This window comes from Lepus europaeus, chromosome 1 (genome assembly GCF_033115175.1).
Source record: "Lepus europaeus isolate LE1 chromosome 1, mLepTim1.pri, whole genome shotgun sequence".
Lineage (NCBI taxonomy): Eukaryota > Metazoa > Chordata > Mammalia > Lagomorpha > Leporidae > Lepus > Lepus europaeus.
This window is the reverse complement of record NC_084827.1, coordinates 169,214,823-169,236,634: the sequence shown is the minus strand read 5'-3', so window position 1 is coordinate 169,236,634 and position 21,812 is coordinate 169,214,823. Positions and strand designations below refer to the sequence as shown.

The 21,812-nt window shown below is 40.4% G+C and overlaps 1 protein-coding gene across 1 annotated transcript in view; it reads left to right on the top strand.

Annotated features, from left to right (window-relative positions):
• Positions 1-279: 279 nt before the first annotated feature.
• Positions 280-21,812, top strand: part of CUL3 (cullin 3) — a 139,466-nt gene continuing 117,933 nt past the window's right edge. The window contains exon 1 of the mRNA XM_062192901.1: positions 280-450. Coding sequence (XP_062048885.1) covers positions 385-450 — 66 coding nt within the window. The 5' untranslated portion in view covers positions 280-384. The remainder of the gene's footprint in view (positions 451-21,812) is intronic.

Here is a 21,812-nt window from a genome sequence, read left to right as displayed (position 1 = left end):
GGCCGGATCTCGTCTCGCTGAGGCGGAGGAGGAGAAGGAGGAGGAGGAGGACGTTCGGCCTGCGCAGTGAGATGTTTGTCCGTCGCCGCCGCCGCCGCCATCGCGGAGGAGCGCGATAAAGGCAGCCGAACCGGGCGTGAGGGGCACCCCGCGGAGCCGCCGCGCCAGCGCAGCCCCTCAGCCGAGCCCGCGTCGCCGGAGCCCGAGCCGCCGCCGCCGCCGCCGCGGCCGCCCAGGGGCCGGCCAGCTGCCCAGTCAGCCCGGGGGCCGCGCCGCCGCCGCCGCCGCCCCCAGCGTCGCCCCCCGCCTGCCCGCCCGCCTTAAATGTGACACCGGCGCCTCGGAGTGCGACCTGAAGCCGCCGCCGGGGAGGGGACGAGCACCATGTCGAATCTGAGCAAAGGCACGGGCAGCCGGAAGGACACCAAGATGCGGATCCGGGCCTTTCCGGTGAGTCTCTCCGCGGCGTCCGGGACCCCGGGGCCGGGGGCCCGGCCGAGAGCCGCACGCGAGGCCCGGGCTGAACTCCCCCAACAGGCCGCAGGCCCGGCCTCCCCTCCCCCACGCCCGCCGGCCGCGGGGCTCGAGCCTGCCGGGCCACGGGGCGCCGCGGCCGCCCTCCCGGGCCGTTCCCCGCGCTCGGCGCCCCGGGCCGGCGCCGTGCCCCCGCCCGAGAGCTGCGCCCCCAGCCGCCCCGCGGGCGTCGGCTTGCGCGGGGGCCCCGTCGGCGCCCCAGCGGCTCCCCACGTTCCTGGGGTGTAGGCCCGATCCTCGGCACTCCGCTCCGCTGCTGGTTCCCGGGACTCCAGCCCTACGGGGATGGGGGCTGGAAGTCTTCCTTGTGTGGGGCGTGTGTGTGTAACTTTTCACATGTGGTCTCTCTGCGGCTTAAAAATGACCCGGCTTGGCTAGCTGTTGGGGTGGCGAAGAGGGCTGTCTCGTCTCCCTCCTTTTTCCCAGGAAGGGTTCAGCCACCAGCCCGTCCTGATGCAGTGACAGCGGTTCCGCGAAATGCCCAGTGCTCATTCACTAATCACCTCGAGTGCGATGATAGCATCTTTCATCCCGCACGCTTCCTAAGCACTTTACAAACTCGTGTGCAGGCAGGAATTGCCTCGCCTTTCCTAGGGGTCCAAAGGAAGCGAGCCAGCGAGAACAAATTGGACGTTGATTTTCCATTTCTAGGCTGTGGAAGCCCAGAAGAATGATTATAGTCACCCACCGAGGTGTTTTACTCTATCGATGTTAGTGACAGCAAACAGTTTATTCAGAAACTTCCCTTTTTTGACGTTACATTGAGATCCACACTTGAGGGTTGAGTATATAGATAGGGTATGACTTTAGATGTCATATCTGATTCAGATAGCCAATAGCAAGCAGTTAAGCTGTACTGTTGTAGCAGAAAAACTTGACATACTTGCTCATGTCGCTACAGTAACAGGCAGACGTCAAGGGAGACCGCAGTTGACGGAAGATTGTGAAAAGTAAAACTGGCGAAAGATCTTAATTTTCCCTTCTCAGAACCATGAACATCGTGTGAGGGGAAAGGGGTCGTTTGCATGTTTACTTTTCTGATCATTTTATTTTGAAGTGCAGTTTGCCATCAGGAAAGACTTAACTACCTTAATACGATTGTCTTAATTAAGAATATTAGTCCCAGAGTACTTGAGGACCCCTCTGAATTCTTAAAATTTAAGAAAATTCACCTGATTGTAGAATTCAAGCCCAGAAATACCATTGTCAATATGCAGCAACTTCCTACTTTATGTGAATAAATAGGTGTGGTATACTCAGAATTAAATGTTTTGGTACTAATTAAAGGTTTCAAATGTTTGAGTTTTTTTAAAAGTAGATGTGAGAAACTATCAATGTGAGAAAGAAATGTTAACTAAAGTGCACTAATGAAGTTCACTAGCATGTTTTCTTATTACCAGGCAAAGAGCTAGGCTTATGAATTGGAGTAATATTAATTTTCTTACCAAATCAATTTAACCATTTTTAGCAGAATTTAGAATTTAGAATGAATGCATTGTATTCCAAAACAAGAAAATATTTATGGTTATATGTATGTGCAAACTTAACAAATATTGTAGTTTTTATATACCATTTGGGCATAAAGTTACTGTAAGGTAAATTATAGCTTAAGCAAAAGTCTAGTGCTCATTTCAGATTATGTCTTATAAAATTGATCTGTAAAATGCAGATCCTTATCTGTTTTGTTCTTATTTTGTTTTTATCACAAAAATAGAGTGGGAAGCGAATTTATAGCATATTTTCATTTATATTCTTGTGTTTTGAGTACTTTGAGAGAAAGAGAGCTCCCATTCCTGGTTTGCTGCCCAAATGCCTGCCAATGCTCGGAATTGACTGGTGCTGAAACTAGGAGCTGGGAACATAAGCAAGATCTCTTACCCAGGTGACAGGAACCCAGTTACTTCAGCCATTGCCATTTCTTTTCAGGGTACCAGTTGATGGGAAGCAGGAGTCAGAAACTAGAGCTAGGCATTGAACCTGAGCACTGTAAATAGAGGATATGGACATCTCCTTTTTTTTTGTCATCTAAGATTTATTTTATGTATTTGAAAGACAGAGTTACAGGGAGAGGAAGAGAGAGAGAGAGATTGATCGATTTTTCATCTGTTGGTTCATTCAGAGAGAGAGCTATTTATCTTCCATCTGCTGGTGGTTCACTTTCCAAGCTACCAGGACTGGGCCAGGCTAGGATAGGCAGAAGCCAGGAACCCCATCTGGGTCACTCACATGGGTAGCAGGGGTCCAAGTACTTGGATTAACTTTTGTGCTTTTCCCAGGTGTGTTAGTGGGGAGCTGGATGGGAAGTGGAGCAGCTGAGCAGCAGCTTAACCTGCTCTGCAAGAACTCCTGCCCCAAGGATGCAGGCATCTTAACTGCTAGACTAAACGCCTACTCCCTGAGTCCATTTTAAAAGTATTACTGTCCACAAGAGTGAAAATTATACCATACCACAGTTCAATGCACAATTTACATTTTTAAAGTAGAACTTTTCCTAAGAGAAACTGTTTTTAACGTGAAAAATAATAAGGACATTTCTACTTAAAAACTGTTGACAGAAGTGGAAAAGTTTATTCTAGTCTGTAAGCTTTCCTGCAATATAACATGTCATTTCACATCTTTTTGTTGATAGTGTTTAATTTCTTTTCTATACAAAACCAGAAAACTTTTCTAAAAAGGGAGACTAATAGTTGTCATACTCTTGGAAACCATATGGGTTTGGACCCCAAAAAATCTCTTACTGGCTGTTGCCATCTGTCTTGCTCCTGAGCTTTTTGTTCCGCTTTGTAGAGTTAGTGGCTGTCAGGTAAACGTTTTATCCTTACCTTTGAAAAGCCATTCCTCACCATCTGTACTGTCCAGGGTTTTGTCTGTCTTCATGGGCTTGACAGGCTTGATGTGAATTGGAGGAGTAATGTTTGAATGAACATGCTGTGCTTTTCCCTCATTTGCCTTTCTTAGGTTAGCCTGCCAGAGTCCAGGAGACATACTCTATGACTGTCTCAAAGAGAGATGAAGCTCTTAAGATCTGTATCGTGGAGTCCTGGAAATAACTTCAGTTATTAGTTTATAAAGGCATGCTAAATCATGTCAGGAACAAATCTCTAGATGTAATACTGCTCCATATGTAATTCTAGGTAAACTCCACCTGTGTAGCATGGACAGTGAATGATACGAAGATTACTGTTAGGTGAAACCCACAGAGTGACTGCTATTGGTGAAAGAGGGGTTTTAAGGTCATTTGTGATGTACTCAAGAACGAAAAGACTCTTAAGGACAAATAAGGACAGCTAACTGTTTGTGTTTTTGTTTTGTGTTTCTTCTACCTACAGTGATATTGCTACATTTGGGGAACAGCTTTGCTCTTTATAATAATCTTTTTCTCTTTCTTTGGGTAGGAAATTGTTGTATAGAACTACCTGGACTGTACATGCAGAAGAGCTGAATAATCTTGCAAATTACACAGAACAGGGAATTCACTATTAATTTGTTTTTCATTCTCCATGTTACTTTCTTACAGAGAAATTATGAAGTAAGGTATAACAGATTTATGAAAGTGTTGCTTATACTTGACCAATTCTTTCTGTTTAATACTTTGGGGACAGCCAGCTATTTTACAGCTGTTAGTATATCTTTGGCTTTAGAAGGCAAAAGGACGAGAAGGAACATAAAATTGTTACTAATAAATAGTGTTTATTTGCACTTCATAGTTCAGAGGAGTTTGAAATATTAATACCAATATTGAAGTTGAGACTATTTTTGTAGTATAGAATGTAATGTGAAAGTTTGGCCTCTTAGATAGTACACTTTAATCAGTTAATTCATTCAAATAAGATAATGAAAACTTCATTTGTTTACACTTCATTGTTATATGCAGCTAAGTAGTAGTAGCATTTGTCCAATTCAAGAAGGTCATATACTTAAGATTAGAAAAAGTAGTATGCCTCTCTTTTGTGTTATGAATTAGGAGGCCTTAGAGGTAATTTTGTTGTTCTTTAAGAGTATATAGATGGTCTTTTAGCAGTTTTTTATATTTACACATGTTACTGCATTCCTTGCTGTTTTAAATAACTTGGCAAACAGTTCTTTTTTGCCCTTTGTAAAGTCTGTAAAATGTTCTAGGAATGAATCTTTGGAGTAAAGTATGAATTGTTGTAAGTATTAGTTGATCAGTATAATGTGAAAGCTGTTCAGTCTGTCAAAGCAATGAACTTCTTAGTTTTCCTAATTATAAAAGTGATACGTTTGCATGTTAGAAAAATTTTTTTATTTTTAATTATTTATTTGAGAGGTAGAGTTACAGACAGAGGGAGAGACTGAGAGGAAGATCTTCCATCTGTTGGTTTGCTCCCCAAATGGCCACATCCAAAGCTAGGAGCCAGGAGCTTTTTCTGGGTCTCCCACAGTGCAGGGACCCAAGCACTTGGGCCATCTTCCACGGCTTTCTCGGGCCATAAGCAGCAGAGGAGCAGCAGAACTAGAACCAGTGCCCATATGGGATGCTGACACTACATCACATGCCACAGCGCCACCCTTGTTAGGAAACTTTTTAAGTATCTACATTTATAAGTAAGAAAATTTTAAAAATCACCTGTAATCCTATCACTTGAAAGTATTAACATTTTGATTGATTTTAATCTTTCGTATGCATGTGTGAACATTGAGTAAAAGTGAGATAGTGCTTTTAAAAAAGTTTCATGCAGTAAATACCTCATGTTAAATGTTAATGAAAACATGATTTTTAGTGACTGGGTGATAACTTCACAGTACCTAAATTTATGTCACCATTTCCTTCCTGCTAGGTATTTTGATTGATTTCAGGAAGTTCATAGTTTCTTGAGTTAATAAAGAATGCAACTGTGACTGTTTAGGCATAGAAATATTTGAGCCCAGTGGTTATGGAACTATTAAACTAAGTATAGTTGGTATGTTTTGCCTAATAGACCTCCAGAAAGGTAGTAGTGATAGTTAACACTTTTGAATGCTTACCATTTACCAGGCACTCTTTCACTATACTTCACTTGTCTAAATTTACTTAATTCCTTTAACTCTATGAAGTAGTACTGTTGTCCTCTGTTTTACAAATGAGGCCTTAAAAGGTTAACTAATTTGCTTAAAGTTACTATGCTTGCAAGTGGGTTCTAACCAAAGCAGTCTGGCTCTAAAGTGAGTGCTTTTAAGAATTACAGGGGACTGCGTTGTGGCATAGCAGGTAAAGCTGCCTGGGACATTGCATCCCATGTGGGCATCTGTTCCATTCCTGGCTGCTCTACTTCCAATCCAACTCCCTGCTAATGCACCTGGGAGAGCAGTGGAAGGTGGCTCAAGTGCTTGGGCTCCTGCCACTCACATGGGAGACTTGGAAGAAGCTCCTGGCTTCTGGCTTCAGCTTGCCCAGCCCTGGCTGTTGAGGCCATTTGGGGAGTGAACCAGAGGATAGAAGATTTCTTTCTCCTCCTCTCTATAACTCTGCCTTTCAAATAAGTAATGAAAATCTTTTTGAAAAATTACATTTCTCTAGGTTCTGTCAGTTTAACTTCTCTGTAGTAGTATTGTGGCCAACATAATTGTGTCTAACTTTACGGGTGAGAAAATAGTTCTCTTTATGGCTTAATTTGTATTTCTTTTGACTACTTGGAAGAACAAAACAGACTTGGTAGTCTGTGTAGGGAATTTTCATTTAATTCGCACTAGAGAAACTCAATGTATATTTTAGGTATCCTACTGAAAAGTAGAGAGACTGAGAGCATAATAGTACAAACTCTGCTGCTTTTAACTGCTTTAACAAGTTACTTAATTATTATTATTATTTTTTTTTTTTGACAGGCAGCGTGGATAGAGAGACAGACAGAGAGAAAGGTCTTCCTTTTTGCCTTTAGTTCACCCTCCAATGGCTGCTGCGGCCGGCTCATCGCGCTGATCTGAAGCCAGGAGCCAGGTGCTTCTCCTGGTCTCCCATGGGGTGCAGGGCCCAAGGACTTGGGCCATCCTCCACTGCCTTCCCGGGCCATAGCAGAGAGCTGGCCTGGAATAGGGGCAACCGGGATAGAATCCGGTGCCCCAACCGGAACTAGAACCCGGTGTGCCGGCGCTGCAAGGATTAGCCTGTTAAGCCACAGCGCCGGCCAAGTTACTTAATTTTTTCTAGCTTGTTTTCTCCACTGTAAAATGAGCATAGTAATATAATTTACCTTACAAAGCTTGTTTTCAGTAGAGAAAATAAAGGTTTTACAGGAGTGGGGAAACTTTTGTGCCAAGGGCCATCTGGACATTTATAATATTTGTAGGCCATGCAGAATTATCAGTTTAAAAATTTGCTTGCTATAGATTTATTGAATTTTGAGTCCTGCCTGTGGTTGTATTGGTAAGGTCAGACCAGTTGATTTTGTAGGCCTTATATAGCCTGTAGACTGGACGGTTCCCACCCCTGCTTTCCAACTGTGTCTGCCATACAGTTCATACCAACATTTAGCTGTGATTATGTCAAAATTTAAATATTAAAAATCAGTGTTATTTTTGCATGACATTGAAAAGCTATACACTTATATTATTGATGCTATTTTGGGGGGTACAGTTTTTAAAATTAAAAAAAAATCTTTAAAGATATTTTTATTTGAAAGGCAGAGTTAGCATGAGCAAGCTTCCATCAACTGGTTCACTCCCCAAATGGCTGCAATGGCCAAGACTGGGCCAGGCTGAAGCCAGAAGCTAGGATCTTCTTCCAGGTCTCCTGGGTGCAGGGGCCCAAGCACTTGGAGCATCCTCTGCTCCTTTCTCAGGCACATTATCAGAAAGCTGAATCAGAAGTGGAGCAGCTGAAACATCCATATGTGATGTTGTCATCTCAGGCGGTGGTTTAATCCATTACTCTACAATGTCTGCCCCAGAACTTAAGTCTGCAGAGCCAACTGTGAACAACACAAAGAATTCTAATATGTACGTTAAATGTTCATCTAAAAACACATCTTGTTTCTCTTATTATTTGCTCCTTTTTTTCATCTTTTCTTCCTTCTCCCTTTTTTTCAGTTTATTTCACTTATGAATGAGGTTGTGGTTCCAGACCAAACTTTATACCAGGGACCCTTTAGAACCACTGGTCATTTAGCGTAGTGGGTGATTAGTGAAGGGTTGATTCAATTAGAAACTAGTCTCACTAAGCCAAACCATAACAATTGATTAGGTAAGTCAGTACAAACGATAATCCAAAACTTTGAACTCTTTTTGCAGCTCTTAAGACATTAACTATCTTGGCACTTCCCTTAGAAGGGTAGTCAGCTGGAATAATAATGACTTCAGACTACAGGTGGCCATGATGCATTGCATGTCAGAAGACATGATTTCTGAATACTTGATCTCTAGTTCACTTCAGCCATCATGATTTCCTTTTTGCAACCCATCCATCACGTTTCAGCTTCTTAACGCTGTATGCTGTGTTCCTTTGGTCGCTGATTTTTAAAATTTATTTGAAAGGCAGAATTACAGAAAAGGAAAGAGACATCTTTCATTTGCTGGTTCACTTCCCAAAGGGCTGCAACGACCAGTGCTGGATCAGGAGCTTCCTCCTGGTATCCCTTGTGGGTGCAGGGGCCCAAGGATTTGGGCCTTCTTCCACTGCTTTTCCCAGGCACATTAGGGAGTTGGATCAGAAGTGGAGCATCTGGGACTCGAACCAGCATTGTAGGTGGCGGCTTAACCCGTTATGCCACAACACTGGCCCCATTTGGTGCCCAATTTTGATTGTAGATTAGCTCTCCTAAATACTTAGCCTGTTCTCGGATCTCTGCTTTCCCTTTATCTGAAATCTGGTGTTTCTCTGAAGATACAGGGTCACCTTCTTGAATTGAGGTGTCTAATAGTCTTTATAATCCTTTATAATCTGCTCCCATTAGGGCAGATACTGTGTATTGCCTTTTTTCTTTTTTTGGGGGGGGGGGTACAGGCCTTAGAGAACCACTCTTCCTGTGTTCCTCCACTTTTTTTTTTTTTTTTAAAGATTTATTTATTTATTTATTTGAAAGTTGAAGTTAACAGAGAAAAGGAGAGAGAGAGAGAGATCTTTCTTCTGCTGATTCAGTGTGAAGCCAGGAGCCAGGAGCTTCTCCTGGGTCTCCCATGTGGATGCTGGGACCATGCACTTGGGCCCTCTTCCACTGCTTTTCCAATGTGTTAGCAGGGAGCTGGATCGGAAGTAGAGCAGCTGGGTCTTGAATGGTGGCCCATATGGGATGCTGGCATTGCAGGCAGAGGCTTAACCTGCTGCACTACGCATGATGCCAGCCCATAAAAGATGTTTATTTTGGTGCAACATTTTTTTGAAATCCAGGCATAGTTTTTTTCATAATACAGGTTTCCCATGAACTAAAACCTCTTAGGCATGGATTTTAAAAAAATATTTTATACATGAGTAAACTTGTTTTTCAATTCTATTTTCCACAAACTTTTGAAGTCCCCTAAATCACACAAAGCTCTTAGAATAGTGACTGGCATTTAATAAACATCACAAGTGAATACAAGCTGTTATTTAATTATCCTACTTGTTCCTTCTCACATCTCTCATTAATGTGCTGCCTATCTTCAGAAAGATACCTTTCATCTCCCCTAGTCATGTTGCCATTCCTTCAGCTTATACTGGTTACCCCTTCTTTCTTACTACCTCTCTGGAACAAAGCCAGAAATTTCAGCAAAAAGATCTTTTGGATCATTCTCCCTATGTTTTCACTGCTCATATTTTGCTATGATGTTAAGCATTCAGTGCAGCTGAGCATGTGTGTGTGTGTGTGTGTGTTTCATATTCATAGTAAGTTCCTTCTTCCTTTTCCTCTATGAACTATTCTGTACTTTAAACACGGCCCTTTATCTCTTTATTTCTTCAAGAAGTCCAAGTGAGGCATTTAGCCTAGCGATTAAGGTGTCAGTTACATGCCTGCCTGCCTTATTAGATAGAGTACCTGGGTTTGATAACCAGTTCTGGCTCCTGACTTGTTTCCTGCCAGTTTGGGCCCTGGAAGGCAGTGGTGGGTAATGACTCGGCTTTAGCTGTTGTGGGCATTTGGGGAATGAAACAGCAAATTGGAGCTCTATTTCTCTCTCTCCTTTCTCTCAAGTAAATAAAACCTAACTACCACTTCACTGTGAAAACTAATATTCATATGTAAAATTTGTTCAGTGATCTTCCTTCAACTTGTGTTCTTTAATCCATAACTACTCATTCTCAGGTGTTTGTGTCTTAGATCTGAGAAGGAAGATATTTTTTTCCTGTCTTCCCAGTTGTACTATGATAACCTTCTCCCTTCACAGCCAGAATTTCTAATAGTCTGTATCTCTTTTTTCAGAGCACAGTTTTCTTTAGAGGAGGCTAAAGTCTTTTTGCGTTGATCTTCATCTGTGCAGCTTAATGGAACTCAGCATATTATATGCAGTGTTGTGCAGTGTTGATTGAATGAACTAAAACATTTTGAGTTTGTTTTTCTTTTCTTTTTTTTTTTTTTTTTTTACTTTTATTTGAAAGGCAGAATGACAGGGAGAAAGAGCACACATACGAGCAAGAGTGTTTCCATGTGCTTGTTCACTCTCCAAATGGCTGCAACAACCAGAGCTGGGGCAGGCCAAAGCCAGGAACCAAAATTCCATCCAGGTCTCCCATGTGACTGGCAGGGACACCAACACTTGAGCCATAAACTTCTGCTTTCCCAGATGTATTAGTGAGGAGCAGCTGGGACTGATACATGTTGCTGGCATCACAAGCAGAGGCATAACCCACTGTACCACAACACTGACTCCCTCTTTCTTCACCTTTAAGATGGGAACTGCAACAGTCTTTCATAGGTTAATTGTAAGAATTAAATGAAATAGTTAGTAAACAGGGGTATTACTGAGACATTAAAAAAGAATTGCCTAATCATAAAGTCAGTTTTCAACTAAATGTGGTATGTTTATGTAAGATACTTTTCATCCTTACGGGGAGCCTGGAGGGCCTCCAGGACCCAGGAAATAAAGTAGTAGAGTGGTTGTCTTCAGTATCCTACTGTAGTTATGTACAGGAGATCCTATGTTGTCTTTGTATGTGGAATTTTACAAATGATTTTATTTTAAAAGGTTCTATTCATTGTGTGTGTGTGTGTGTTTATTTTTTAAGATTTTATATATTTGGGAGGTAGAGTTACAGATGGAGGGAAGGAGAGACAGAGTGAAAGGTCTTCTATCAGCTTGTTGACTCCCTCAAATGGCCACAGTGGCCAGAGCCAAGCTGATCTAAAGCCAGGAGCTTCTTCTGGGTCTCCCATGTGGGTACAGGGACCTAAGCACTTAGGCCATCTTCTGCTTTCCCAGGCCATAGCAGAGAGCTGGTTAGGAGGAGGAGCAGCCAGAACTAGAACCCGTGACCATATGGGATATGGGGTGCCGGCACTGCAGGCAGAGGCTTAGCCTGCTAAGTCACATTGCTGGCCCCTGTTCACTGTTTTAAAATCAGTAGTCATTAATCCAATCTTTCTCAAGATAAGGAGAGTCCTACTTCCCCAACATGGTAATAGAAAATCCAGGGCTGACCCTGAAGTAGAGCTTTTGCTACTAGTTAGCATTTTTTTTTTTTTTTTACTTTGCTTAAATTCAGTGTTAAAATTGAAATGTAATTAAATAAAACTTCATTTGGCTTAATTTTCATTTAGTACTTAGCAGTCAATGAGGAAGGAAAAAGCAATATGCCCACTTTTTTTTTTAAGGTAGAATAATTTATTGCAAAGAGGCAGATGTATAAATATATACAGAGAAAAGAGTAGTTGCTGCTGAGCAAATGGACAAAAGACTGCAGAGAGGAGAACTTTATTTACTTTTAGAAAATAAAAGATCTTAGAGATACTTTTCTATAAAAGCAAGCTGTCACTGCTAAGAAGAATTCTATAATACACTGCTTGCAAGGCATTCTTATCTAAAGCAACTTTTAAGGGAGCAATGCTTAGCTTCTTTTATTCTATCCTTTCCAAAGAAATATTTAAAAATTCCTTTCCATCTCCAACTACTTATCTCAAATCCTCAACACATTTTTCAAGTTTAAATGTTGTTACTTCTGTTTTAAATCCATGGAGGTTGTGGAGGTCGTGGTCTTAGAGACCTACTAAAATATATACACTATCACATACGCACCTAGGAAAGAGTAGAGCTGGGATTTAAATTGCAGGTGTGTCTGACTCAAAAGTCCATGCTCTTTCTGTTGTATCACATGGGTAGTTACATCTTTAAGAATTTCCTAGATTCTGAAAACCATTTTTAACAACATATTAGAAAATTAATTCTAAGGTTGCTATTTAAGTTATTTAGCAGAGGAGGCAGATCCTGAGTCCGTGAAGCTTAAGGTGCACTCTCTTTACAAAAACAATCAGGTTCTGTTCCTTGGGGGGAATTTTTACAAGTCTAAGCTTCACTAAGTATAATGTAAATGGACTTTTATGAGAGAATAAAAGTTACAGAAACTTTGAATCAGTTGCAGTAGATATTATTCAGGAATATTTGGACATATGTGAAGGCTTCAAATATTTCATGGAAAATGTGTATTTTCTTCATTTTCCCACAAACTAGTATATTAAACAGTAAAATGAATTTGAAACAAATAATAGTTTATTGTTACTATAATGAAATAACTAGCACAGGCTAACTTTGTAAAGAAAAGAGATTTACTTTGGTTCATAGTTCTAGAGTTTCACAGTCCAAGATATAACAGCCTGCGCATATTTGGCCTCTTGGGATGGCATTCTTGCTGGCAGAGTCCTGAGGTGGCACAGAGCATCATTTGGCAAGATGCAGGGAGCATTAATGTCTTTGTGTAATTTCTCTCCCCTACCTTATAAAGCCACTAGGATTCAATCATGGGGCTTTCTTTAATGAACTGATCTAAACTGGTCACTTTCCAAGAACCCTTACCTCTAAATACCATAATTAGGCTAAGTTTCCAACCGCGTAGTGCTGTTAATATAAGACTTGGAGACTAAATTCCTCCATGAGTTGTGGTGTGTGGGGGGAGGTGGTGAAACAGTTATTCAGAGCATTGCAAAAGGTGAGACCAGGTGAGGATTCTCTTGCTGGATCTAGGGCTGACCTGGCTTGAACTTTCCCTTGAGGCCAAAGGAGGAAGCACAGGACCTTTCATACTAGTTTTCCCAGTTGTGAGACCAGAATGGAGAGGTAGGGGGTGGGGGTGCAGAATGTTAGGCTTGAAACTGTCAGCATTCAAACACAGAAACGGAGTCACACTGTATTACAGAACACAATTGTGGAGTTGTGTGTCTCTTCTCTATTATTTTAATGTATGTTGGAAACTTCCACTCAAAAACAAATTTTATGCATTATAGTTTTAGAAAAGTTGGTGAGTTTACTCATTTAAAAAAAAACCTAAGTAACTTAAACTAAGAGAGATTGCTACCACTTTTGATTAATGTTAATTTTAGGCTGTAGGGTAGAAGTATAGGATTCAAACACGTATTCAGAAATATTTTTTCTCTTTAACATTACTGTAACTATGATATTCTATGTGAAGTACCCGATTCCTGGTTCTCCACTGTTTGTATCTACTAAATGAATGTTCAAAGGATTCATCGGTAAATTTATTCTTTAAAGAATAGTAGTGTTTTGGATTTAATTGTATACTGAGAAATGCAGCAGATTTTATTAAAGTTTTGCTCTTAACTAATTTTCTTAATAGAGATCACCTGTAAGTATAATGTTTGAAGGATTCAAATGAAGTGACAGAGAAGGAGAGGGAGTCAGGTCTTTTCATCTGCTGGCTCACTCTCCAAATAGTCACAACAGCCAAGGCTCTGCTAGGTAGAAGCCAAGAACCAGAAACTCCATCTGGGTCTTCCCATGTAGGTGATAGAGGCCCAAGTTGAGCCTTTATCCACTGCCTTTCTAGGCACGTTAACAGGGAGCTGGTTGGAAGTGGAGCAGCTGGGACTGGAACCTACACTCTGATATGGGAGGCTAGTGTTCAAAGTTGGCCATTGTCAGATAATGTTAAGTGTAAATTTTTTCCTTATATGCAAAATCCTTCTCAGAGAAACAAGTTGAAGTTACCACACTTCAAGTCAGTTGCCTGTGATTTTAATATCCTAATGTGGGAGCTTGACCTGTGTCTTCAAAAAAAATTGTTCTAGATTTCTCAGATTTTCAAATTGAGTTTTGGACAGTCTGCTCGTGTTGAAGACTGATACAGATTGTAATTGATCATTTTATTGATGATTTAACTTTCTCATTATGACTAACTTAATGATACTCATATTAGAGGCCAATTGTTGTGGAGTTGTCCCAGGCCACTGTGCTTTTTTAATTGATAACCCTTATCTGTCCTTCTTGACTTTTCTTTTGGTAACACACTTCTATTCCCCTTTGTTACCAAAGAGAAGCCCATTGAGATATTTTTAAGTCTTTCAACAAGGCTCTGTCTCCTCTGTAGTAAAGGCAGAAACATATTTATTGAGAAATTGATTAATGTGTGAGATGCTTTCATAAACTTTAGAATACCAGCTCCTGTATCTCTGGCTAGTAGCAGGCAAAGGAAATTGAGATTTGAAAAGTTTTGAATGTGCCCCATCAAGCTGTTTTCCTCATAGCTTGGATTTTTGATGTTTGACATTGCCCAAGGAATAATTTACAGATAAATGGGATTTTGTAGATGTCATAGGTCATTGTTTATTTGTTGATTATTGAGTAAGATTCTTTATCATTATTGACTGTAAGTGGACTGTGTTCAGATTTTTTTTTTAATGTCATGTAGGTATTGGGCCATGTGTAATACAAAAAGAAAGATCTTACCGATTCTGAGATGCCTACAGCCTGGGAGGAAGCTTTTTTACATAATTAATGGCTTTGTTATATCTGATTAAAATACTGTGATTCTTCACATATTTGTATCAAAGCAGCTTTTTTGAGGCTGACGCTCAAAATTAAGATGAAGCATTTTTCCTTTTTTTTTTTTTTTCTAGCTGTGTCATTCTGAATTGCTTGGAATTTCAGATTCTCACCCTTTTCCCCCACCCACCCTGTTCTAAATTTCTTCTTGTGGAAAATTATTCACAGAGGACTAAAGACTTCTTGTCCTTTGTGTGTAGTAAATGAATACAGTTCTCTTCAGTTTTGTTTTTCTTTTACTTTTGATATAGTTCTGTACAACTTTTAGTAATTATAGAAACTTTAATATGTGTAAGTATATGATAGACTGACATCTGATCAAATTCAGCATTTTGAAGATTGTTTTTATATCACTTGAGGTAATGTAGATGTTTATGAAAGAAAACAAAGACCATTAGAGGTTTTTTTTGATTAATGAGGGTGGTGGATGGGGGCAAAGATCACTTAAGAACCTAAGTCTTGATTTGGTTTTTAAAAGTCTCACTAAACTATAAATATTTAAGAATACTTAAATACTGTTTTTCTTTTATAAAAGAACTTTTCTAGCTTTTTGTTTCCTTCTGTATGAATTTACTTTGCTTGCTAATCACTTTGTAACTTGAGGGAACTTTGTAACTTCTTATAACTGTATGCATCTGAAAATTAGATAGTAAACATAAAATGTGTATATATGCCTGTGTGTGTTTTATTATTTTAATGTTTTTTAAACCATCAGTCACTAGATTGCTTCCTGAGTGTCTACAGTTATTGTAACTTAAATAAATTAGTTTTATCAATGGAATTAAAATCCTACCCAAATAATTTAAGCTGTTGTTTTAAAACAATGTTATTACTCTTTTTAAAAAATATGTAAAAATAAAGCTTCTAAATTTTATCTTTCTGAGTGACGACAGTTTATCATTTAGTCCTTTAAGAAAACTCAATAATAGTTAATGTTTCTGTATCAAGGATGGGTGAGTGGAACATTAATATTCATCAGAAACAGTTATTTTGCCAGTGTTGATGTGTTTGATGCCAAAATCAAATCACGTGTATTTAGGAATCCACACTTGTGGCCTGTTTCATTTGGTGTATTCTTTTTAACTTGTTTATTTAGGGAAGGATTGTACCTTATTGATTGTTTCCCGAAAGGCCTATTCTGTCTACTATTTTTCTCTGTTAACATTTATCATTTATTAATAAAGTTAGTTATTAGGGTGCCTGCCCTGTGGTGTAGTAGGCTGAGCCTCAGCCTGCAGCGCTGTCATCCCATGTGGGCACTGGTTCTTGTCCTGGCTGTTCCTCTTATGATCAGCTAGCTTTCTGCTATGGCCTGGGAAAGCAGACCCAGAAGAAGCTCCTGGCTTCAGCCCAGCCTAGCTCCAGCCGTTGCAGCCATTTACGGAGTGAACCAGCAGGTGCAAGACCTTTCTGTCTCTCCCTCTGTATCTCTACCTCTCAAATAAAATCTTTAAAAAAAAAAAAAAAGAGATCTTGTCTCTCAGCAATTAAAAATTAATGAATTGGGGCTGGCACTGTGGCGCAGTGGGTTAAAGCCCTGGCCTGAAGTGCCGGCATCTCATATGGGCGCCGGTTCTAGTCCTGGCTGCTTCACTTCCGATTCAGCTCTCTGCTATCGTCTGGGAAAGTAGTAGAAGATGGCCCAAGTCCTTGGGTCCCTGTACCCGAAAGGGAGACCTGGAAGAAGCTCCTCGCTTCTGGGTTTGGTTCAGCGCAGATCCGGCCGTTGCGGCCATCTGGGAAGTGAACCAGCGAAGCGGATGGAAGACCTCTCTCTCTGTCTCTACCTTTCTCTGTAATTCTGTCTTTCAAATAAATAAAATTTTAAAAAATTAATGAATTAACAGCCTCCTGAGGCCATCAGTTAGTAGGTAAATGGGAAAATCTTAAAATACTAGTTGGTATATGAAATTTGAGGGTCTGTTGCTTGTACTTTATTGTACTTTATTTGAAAAAGTCATTTGATTATTTAACATTTAGTTAACTAGTATTGATTAGAGCAATCAAGTATATTTTCATATCGTTGTATATAGTAATTAAAATGTTTTTGTTTTCAAAGTTGCATTGCTGTAAAGTGGGTGAAATAATAATGCATTCAACAGAAATTTGTTTATGGCCATCGAAGTGACATTGACAATAAATCCACAGTCCCTTACAAATCTCATGAACTCTAGTGGAAGAAGATGCACAGATAATTATGAAATTGTATAGGAGTGTATTGAGAGATATAATCTTAGTGCTGCAGAGGAGCTGGGAGAGAATCATTAACTTTGCTTGAGGAGGTAGGGAAGGATTTCTTGAGTATATGATACCTGAACTGTGTTCATAGGATATGTAAAGAATTAGATAAAAAGGAGGCAGAGGAGAGGGGTAGAAGACATTGGGGCTGAGACGCTGATGGAGACTTCCCATTGGCTTAATGTTTAATTAAGGAATAAATTTAAGACAGGTGATAGGGGCTGGCACTGTGGTATAGTGGGTGAAGCCACTGCCTGTGGGTGCCGGTGCAAGTCCTGGCTGCTCCACTTCTAATCCAGCTCTCTGCTATGGCCTGGGAAAGCAGTAGAAGATGGCCCAAGACCTTGGGCCCCTTCACACATATGGGAGATCTGGAAGGGGCTCCTGGCTCCTGGCTTCAGATCAGCGCAGCTCCAGCTGTTGTGGCCATCTGGGGAGTGAACCAGCAGATGGAAGACTTTCTCTGTCTTTCTCTCTCTTTCTCTCTGGCTCTGCCTCTCTGTTGGTCTGCTGTAAAATAAATCTTAAAAAGATAGTAGTAGTGAGTAGAGACGTAGACATAGACTAGATCTTGGAAGGTATCATCTTTCCCTTTTAAGTTTTAGTTTTTTTTTTTTTTTTTTTTTTTTTTTGGGTAAGAGTTACACAGAGAGAGAGGAATCTTCCATCCACTGGTTCACTCCCCAGTTGTATGCAATGGCCGGAGCTGCGCCAATCCGGAGCCAGGAGCTTCCTCCGGGTCTCCCACATGGGTGCAGGGGCCCAAGGACTTGGGCCATCTTCTACTGTTCACTCAAGCTTTAGCAGAGAGCTGGATCAGAATTGGAGCAGCTGGGACTCGAACCAGCGCCCACGTGGGATGTCAGTACCGCAGGCAGCAGTCTTACCCGCCACACCACAGTGCCAGACCCAGCATCTTTACCTTTTAAAAAAGAGAATTGTTTTTAAAAAATAAAAGCGTTGGGGGATAGGGATAGATCTTGCCCATCTGCTGGTTTTCTCCTGAAGTGACTAAATTGCTGTGGCTCTGTCAGGCCTAAATCTGTATCTCCCACATTGGTAGCAAGGACTCAAGTATATGAGCCATCGTCTTGCCTCCCAGGTTGTACATTAGCAGGAAGCTGGAATCAGGAGAAGAACCAGGACTACAGGCCAGGCAGCCTGGTATGAAATGTGGGCATCCCAGATGACATTAACTTGCCACACTAAAGGCCTGCTCCAATTTATGTTCCCGTTTAAGGTAATTCCCCCATCGTTGAAGGGTTTTAAACAGGGCATGATGTGCTTATGTTTATTTCAGTGGAGATTTTGAGGAAGATAGATTCCATGAATTTCAAGTTTATAATGGTTGGAAGGCTGCTGCAATGATCTAAATGAAAGTTTTAGATAGTCGTATTTGAGATGAAAGACTGGGACATAACTTGACAAGTAGGTTGGACTTTCGTACTTTAGTGCTTGAACGTTATTAGTACTTTAATGATTGGATGAGAAGGGACTCATAGAAGGGAAAGAATATGAGATACAGCTTATACTTCTAGCTTCTAAAATTAGATGTTTTCTGTTGCCTTGACTGAATTAAAGAATACTTGGGCAGATTTAGATGGCAATTTCACCGGGGTTTGGATGTGTTAAGTTTGATTTTTGTCGTGAACATTTGGTTACAGATTTATAGCAGGTAGTTGAACATAGAGATTTTGGGTTTGGGGGAAAAATTGGGACTGGAATTTTTTTTTTTATTGTACACTTTTTTATTAGAAAATTTATATTATTTTAAACCATATACAATATTACATTTGTCCATATAACATAGTTTTTAGGATTCTTACAGTTTGCATAAACAAACTTTAGGCTTTAAAGAATATTCTTTTTTTTTTTAATAAATGTGAATTTACAAAGTGCAACTTTAGTATTGTTGTGGCTTCCCCCCTCAACCTCCCTCCCGTTGCCCTCCCCTCTCCCATTCCGCCCTTTATTGAGTTTCATTTTCAATTGCCTTCATATACTGAAGATCAGCTTAGTATATACTAAGCAAGGATTTCAACAGGCTGCACTCACACAACCGCACAAGGTATAGGGTATTGTTCGACTAGTAGTGTTTTTAAGTTTCATAGTAAAACACATTAAGGACAGAGATCCTACATGGGGAGCATGTACCCAGTGACTCCCGTTGTTGATTTAACAATTGGCACTCTTATTTATGACGTCAGCAATCACCCGAGACTCTTGCTATGAGCTGTCTAGGCTATGGAAGCCCCTTGAGTTCACCGACTCTGAACTTGTTTAGTCAAGGCCGTATCACAGTGGAGGTTCCTTCCCCCCTTCAGAGAAAGGCGCCTCTCTCTTTGATGGCCTGTTCCTTCTGCTGGGGTCTTGTTCACCAGGATCTTTCATTTAGATTGTTTTTTGCCACCGTGTCATGGCTTTCCATGCCTGTGAGACTCTCATGGACCTTTTAGCCAGATCCGAATGCCCCAAGGGTTGATTCTGAGGCAGGAGTGCTGTTTTGGGCGTTTGCCATTCTATGAGGGACTGGAATTTTAATTTGGGAGCCATAAACTTTTTTTATTTAATTTTTTTTTAAGATTTATTTATTTATTTGAAAGTCAGAGTTACACAGAGAAGAAGCAGAGAGAGAGGTCTTCCATCCGATGGTTTACTCCCCAATTGGCTGCAACGGCCGGAACTGCGCCGATCCGAAGCCAGGAGCTTCTTCTGCATCTCCCACGTTGGTGCAGGAGCCCAAGGACTTGGGCCATCTTCTTACTGGTTTCCCAGGCCATAGCAGAGAGCTGGATCGGAAGTAGAGCAGCCAGGTTTCGGACTGGCGCCCGTATGGGATACCGGCGCCCATATGGGATGCCGGTGCTTTAGGCCAGGGCATTAACTGTGCCACAGCAGCGGCCCCTAGGAGCCATAGACTTTTAAGTGAGTAATTCATCTTTAAGATGTGTGTCAAACTTCTTGGAAAATCACCTAAAAGCTAGAAACCCACCTTTCAGAAAAGAGTACACACATTTTATTGTAAAATCGTGTGTTGTAGATTTTGGAACCTCCTGAATCTTGCAGCCAATGTAGAATTTATTTCAATTTTATGACTACAAAGAATAGCAGTTGTAATCATGAGACTTCATAGGGACCCAGTATAGATTGAAAGATTCAAGGACAGGGATAAGGGGGTAAATAGGATTTATATGACTTTGGAAAAGTTAGGATAGATGTAGGGAAATAATGTTTCTGAAAGAAAACTAAGTTATATGATTTGCATTTAACATAGTTGTACTCTTATTTGTTTGGTGCCCACTCTTGGGAGTTTAAGAAATTCTATCATTGGGTACTTCGTTAATCTATATGGGAGGGATTATTCTGTGCCCCGGACTGACTTAATCTGACACCATTTAACCTTTTTGAGAGTCCTTTGAGAATAAATGCTGTAACTGAAACCATTTTACAAGTGAGGAAATAAGGCTTTGGAAGAATTAAATAATTTGCCCAGGATTGCATGGCTTGTGAGTAGCTAAACCATACACACATCCAAGTGCATCTGACAGAAGAAACCTGTGTTCTCTACCAGTATTCTGTATTGTATTTACCCAGATATTTAGTGATTCAGGTTGTGATACTATTTTACCATGTTAGCACAATGAAATATGAAGGTAGTCCAACAGTTTTGGTTTGGGGAATATGTGACTTTAATAATTCTGGTTAAATCATTTAATCTGTTTGTGTCTGTTTTCTTACTTGGAAATACCTTTTACCTTGTAACAGTCTCTGGAAGGAACATTATTATCTTGTGGCTCATCTCTGCTCTATCTGTAAGGCATAACTACTGAGAACATTGCTACATACAGTCTTTGATTTATATATGTGAAAATGGTTCTTCAATCATACGAATTTGAGAATGCATGGAAATACTTGATGCCTCTTGTGTTTTAAAAATTCTTTTTTTTTCCTAAAGGGCATCCAGTTTTTTTTTTTTTTTTTTTTCTGAGTAGAGATCTTTCTATATACTCTTTTCTGTCTTTCACTGGATCCCTTACATTCTTATAATACAGAACCTGAATAAATCATTTGACATTTTGCTCAATTGTTACCAGTGAATTTATCTCTGGAGTTGATAGCCTACATCAACATTGCTCTTTCTTTGAAATTGTTCTGAATATTCTGCTTTATGTGTTTGCCCTTTAGTTGCACATAAGTGGAACATTTGTGGTCATTGTTATCCATGGGCTTGTATATTTTACTTGTGAAAAGTTAGATAGCTGCATCTTTATATTTTATATGGATGACAGTGTTTGTATCAAGATTTCTGATAAAAAATAGGTAGCAGTAAAGGTTAATGTCTCTGATGGACATAAACTTCGGATAACGGGAAAGGTGTTGATCTGTTAAATTGGTACTTTGTAAGTTCTCCAGAAAAGATGAGAACAGTGAGACTCAGTTTTGTTATTTGTTTAAAGATCTTCTTGATTGACAGTTGAACAGATATTTTATAGCTAGGATGACTGAAATTATTTTACCTACTCTTTTCTCTTTCACATTCATAACCATCATTCTTGAGGATTCCACTGAGTCAGTAATTTTTATTCAGTTCAAATCAGGAATATGTAAAGCTTACCCAGAGGTTTATCAGAAAATTTTTCATGGGTTGACTGAGTGCTTATTGTGTGCCAGGTGTGCTTTTAGAGGCTGAGTAATTAAGTGAAAAATAGCCCAACTTTTTTTTTTTTTTTTAAGATTTTTATTCATTTTGAAAGGCAGAGTTACAAGGAGGGAGAGAGAGAAGTCTTCCATCTGCTGATTCACTCCCCAAATGGCTGCAGTGGCCGGAGCTGGGCTGATGAAAAGCCAGGAGCCAGAAGTTTGGTTCTTCCTGTATGAGTACAGTGGCCCAAGCACTTGGGCCATCTTCCACTTCACCCAGGCCATGTGCAGAGAGCTGGATTGGAAAAGGAGCAGCTGGGATTAGAACCAGCTAAAACCAGAACTAGAACTACAAAATCTAATTCGAGTGATTTCAAGATATGGCGGAAAGATGGTGCCTGGAGACAGGAATGTAGAAATCTTACCCTCTCTCTGCCTGTGATTTGCTATAAATGGAAAGAGAAATTAGGTGATGCTGGAGGGCAATGTGAAGATTTGTTTAG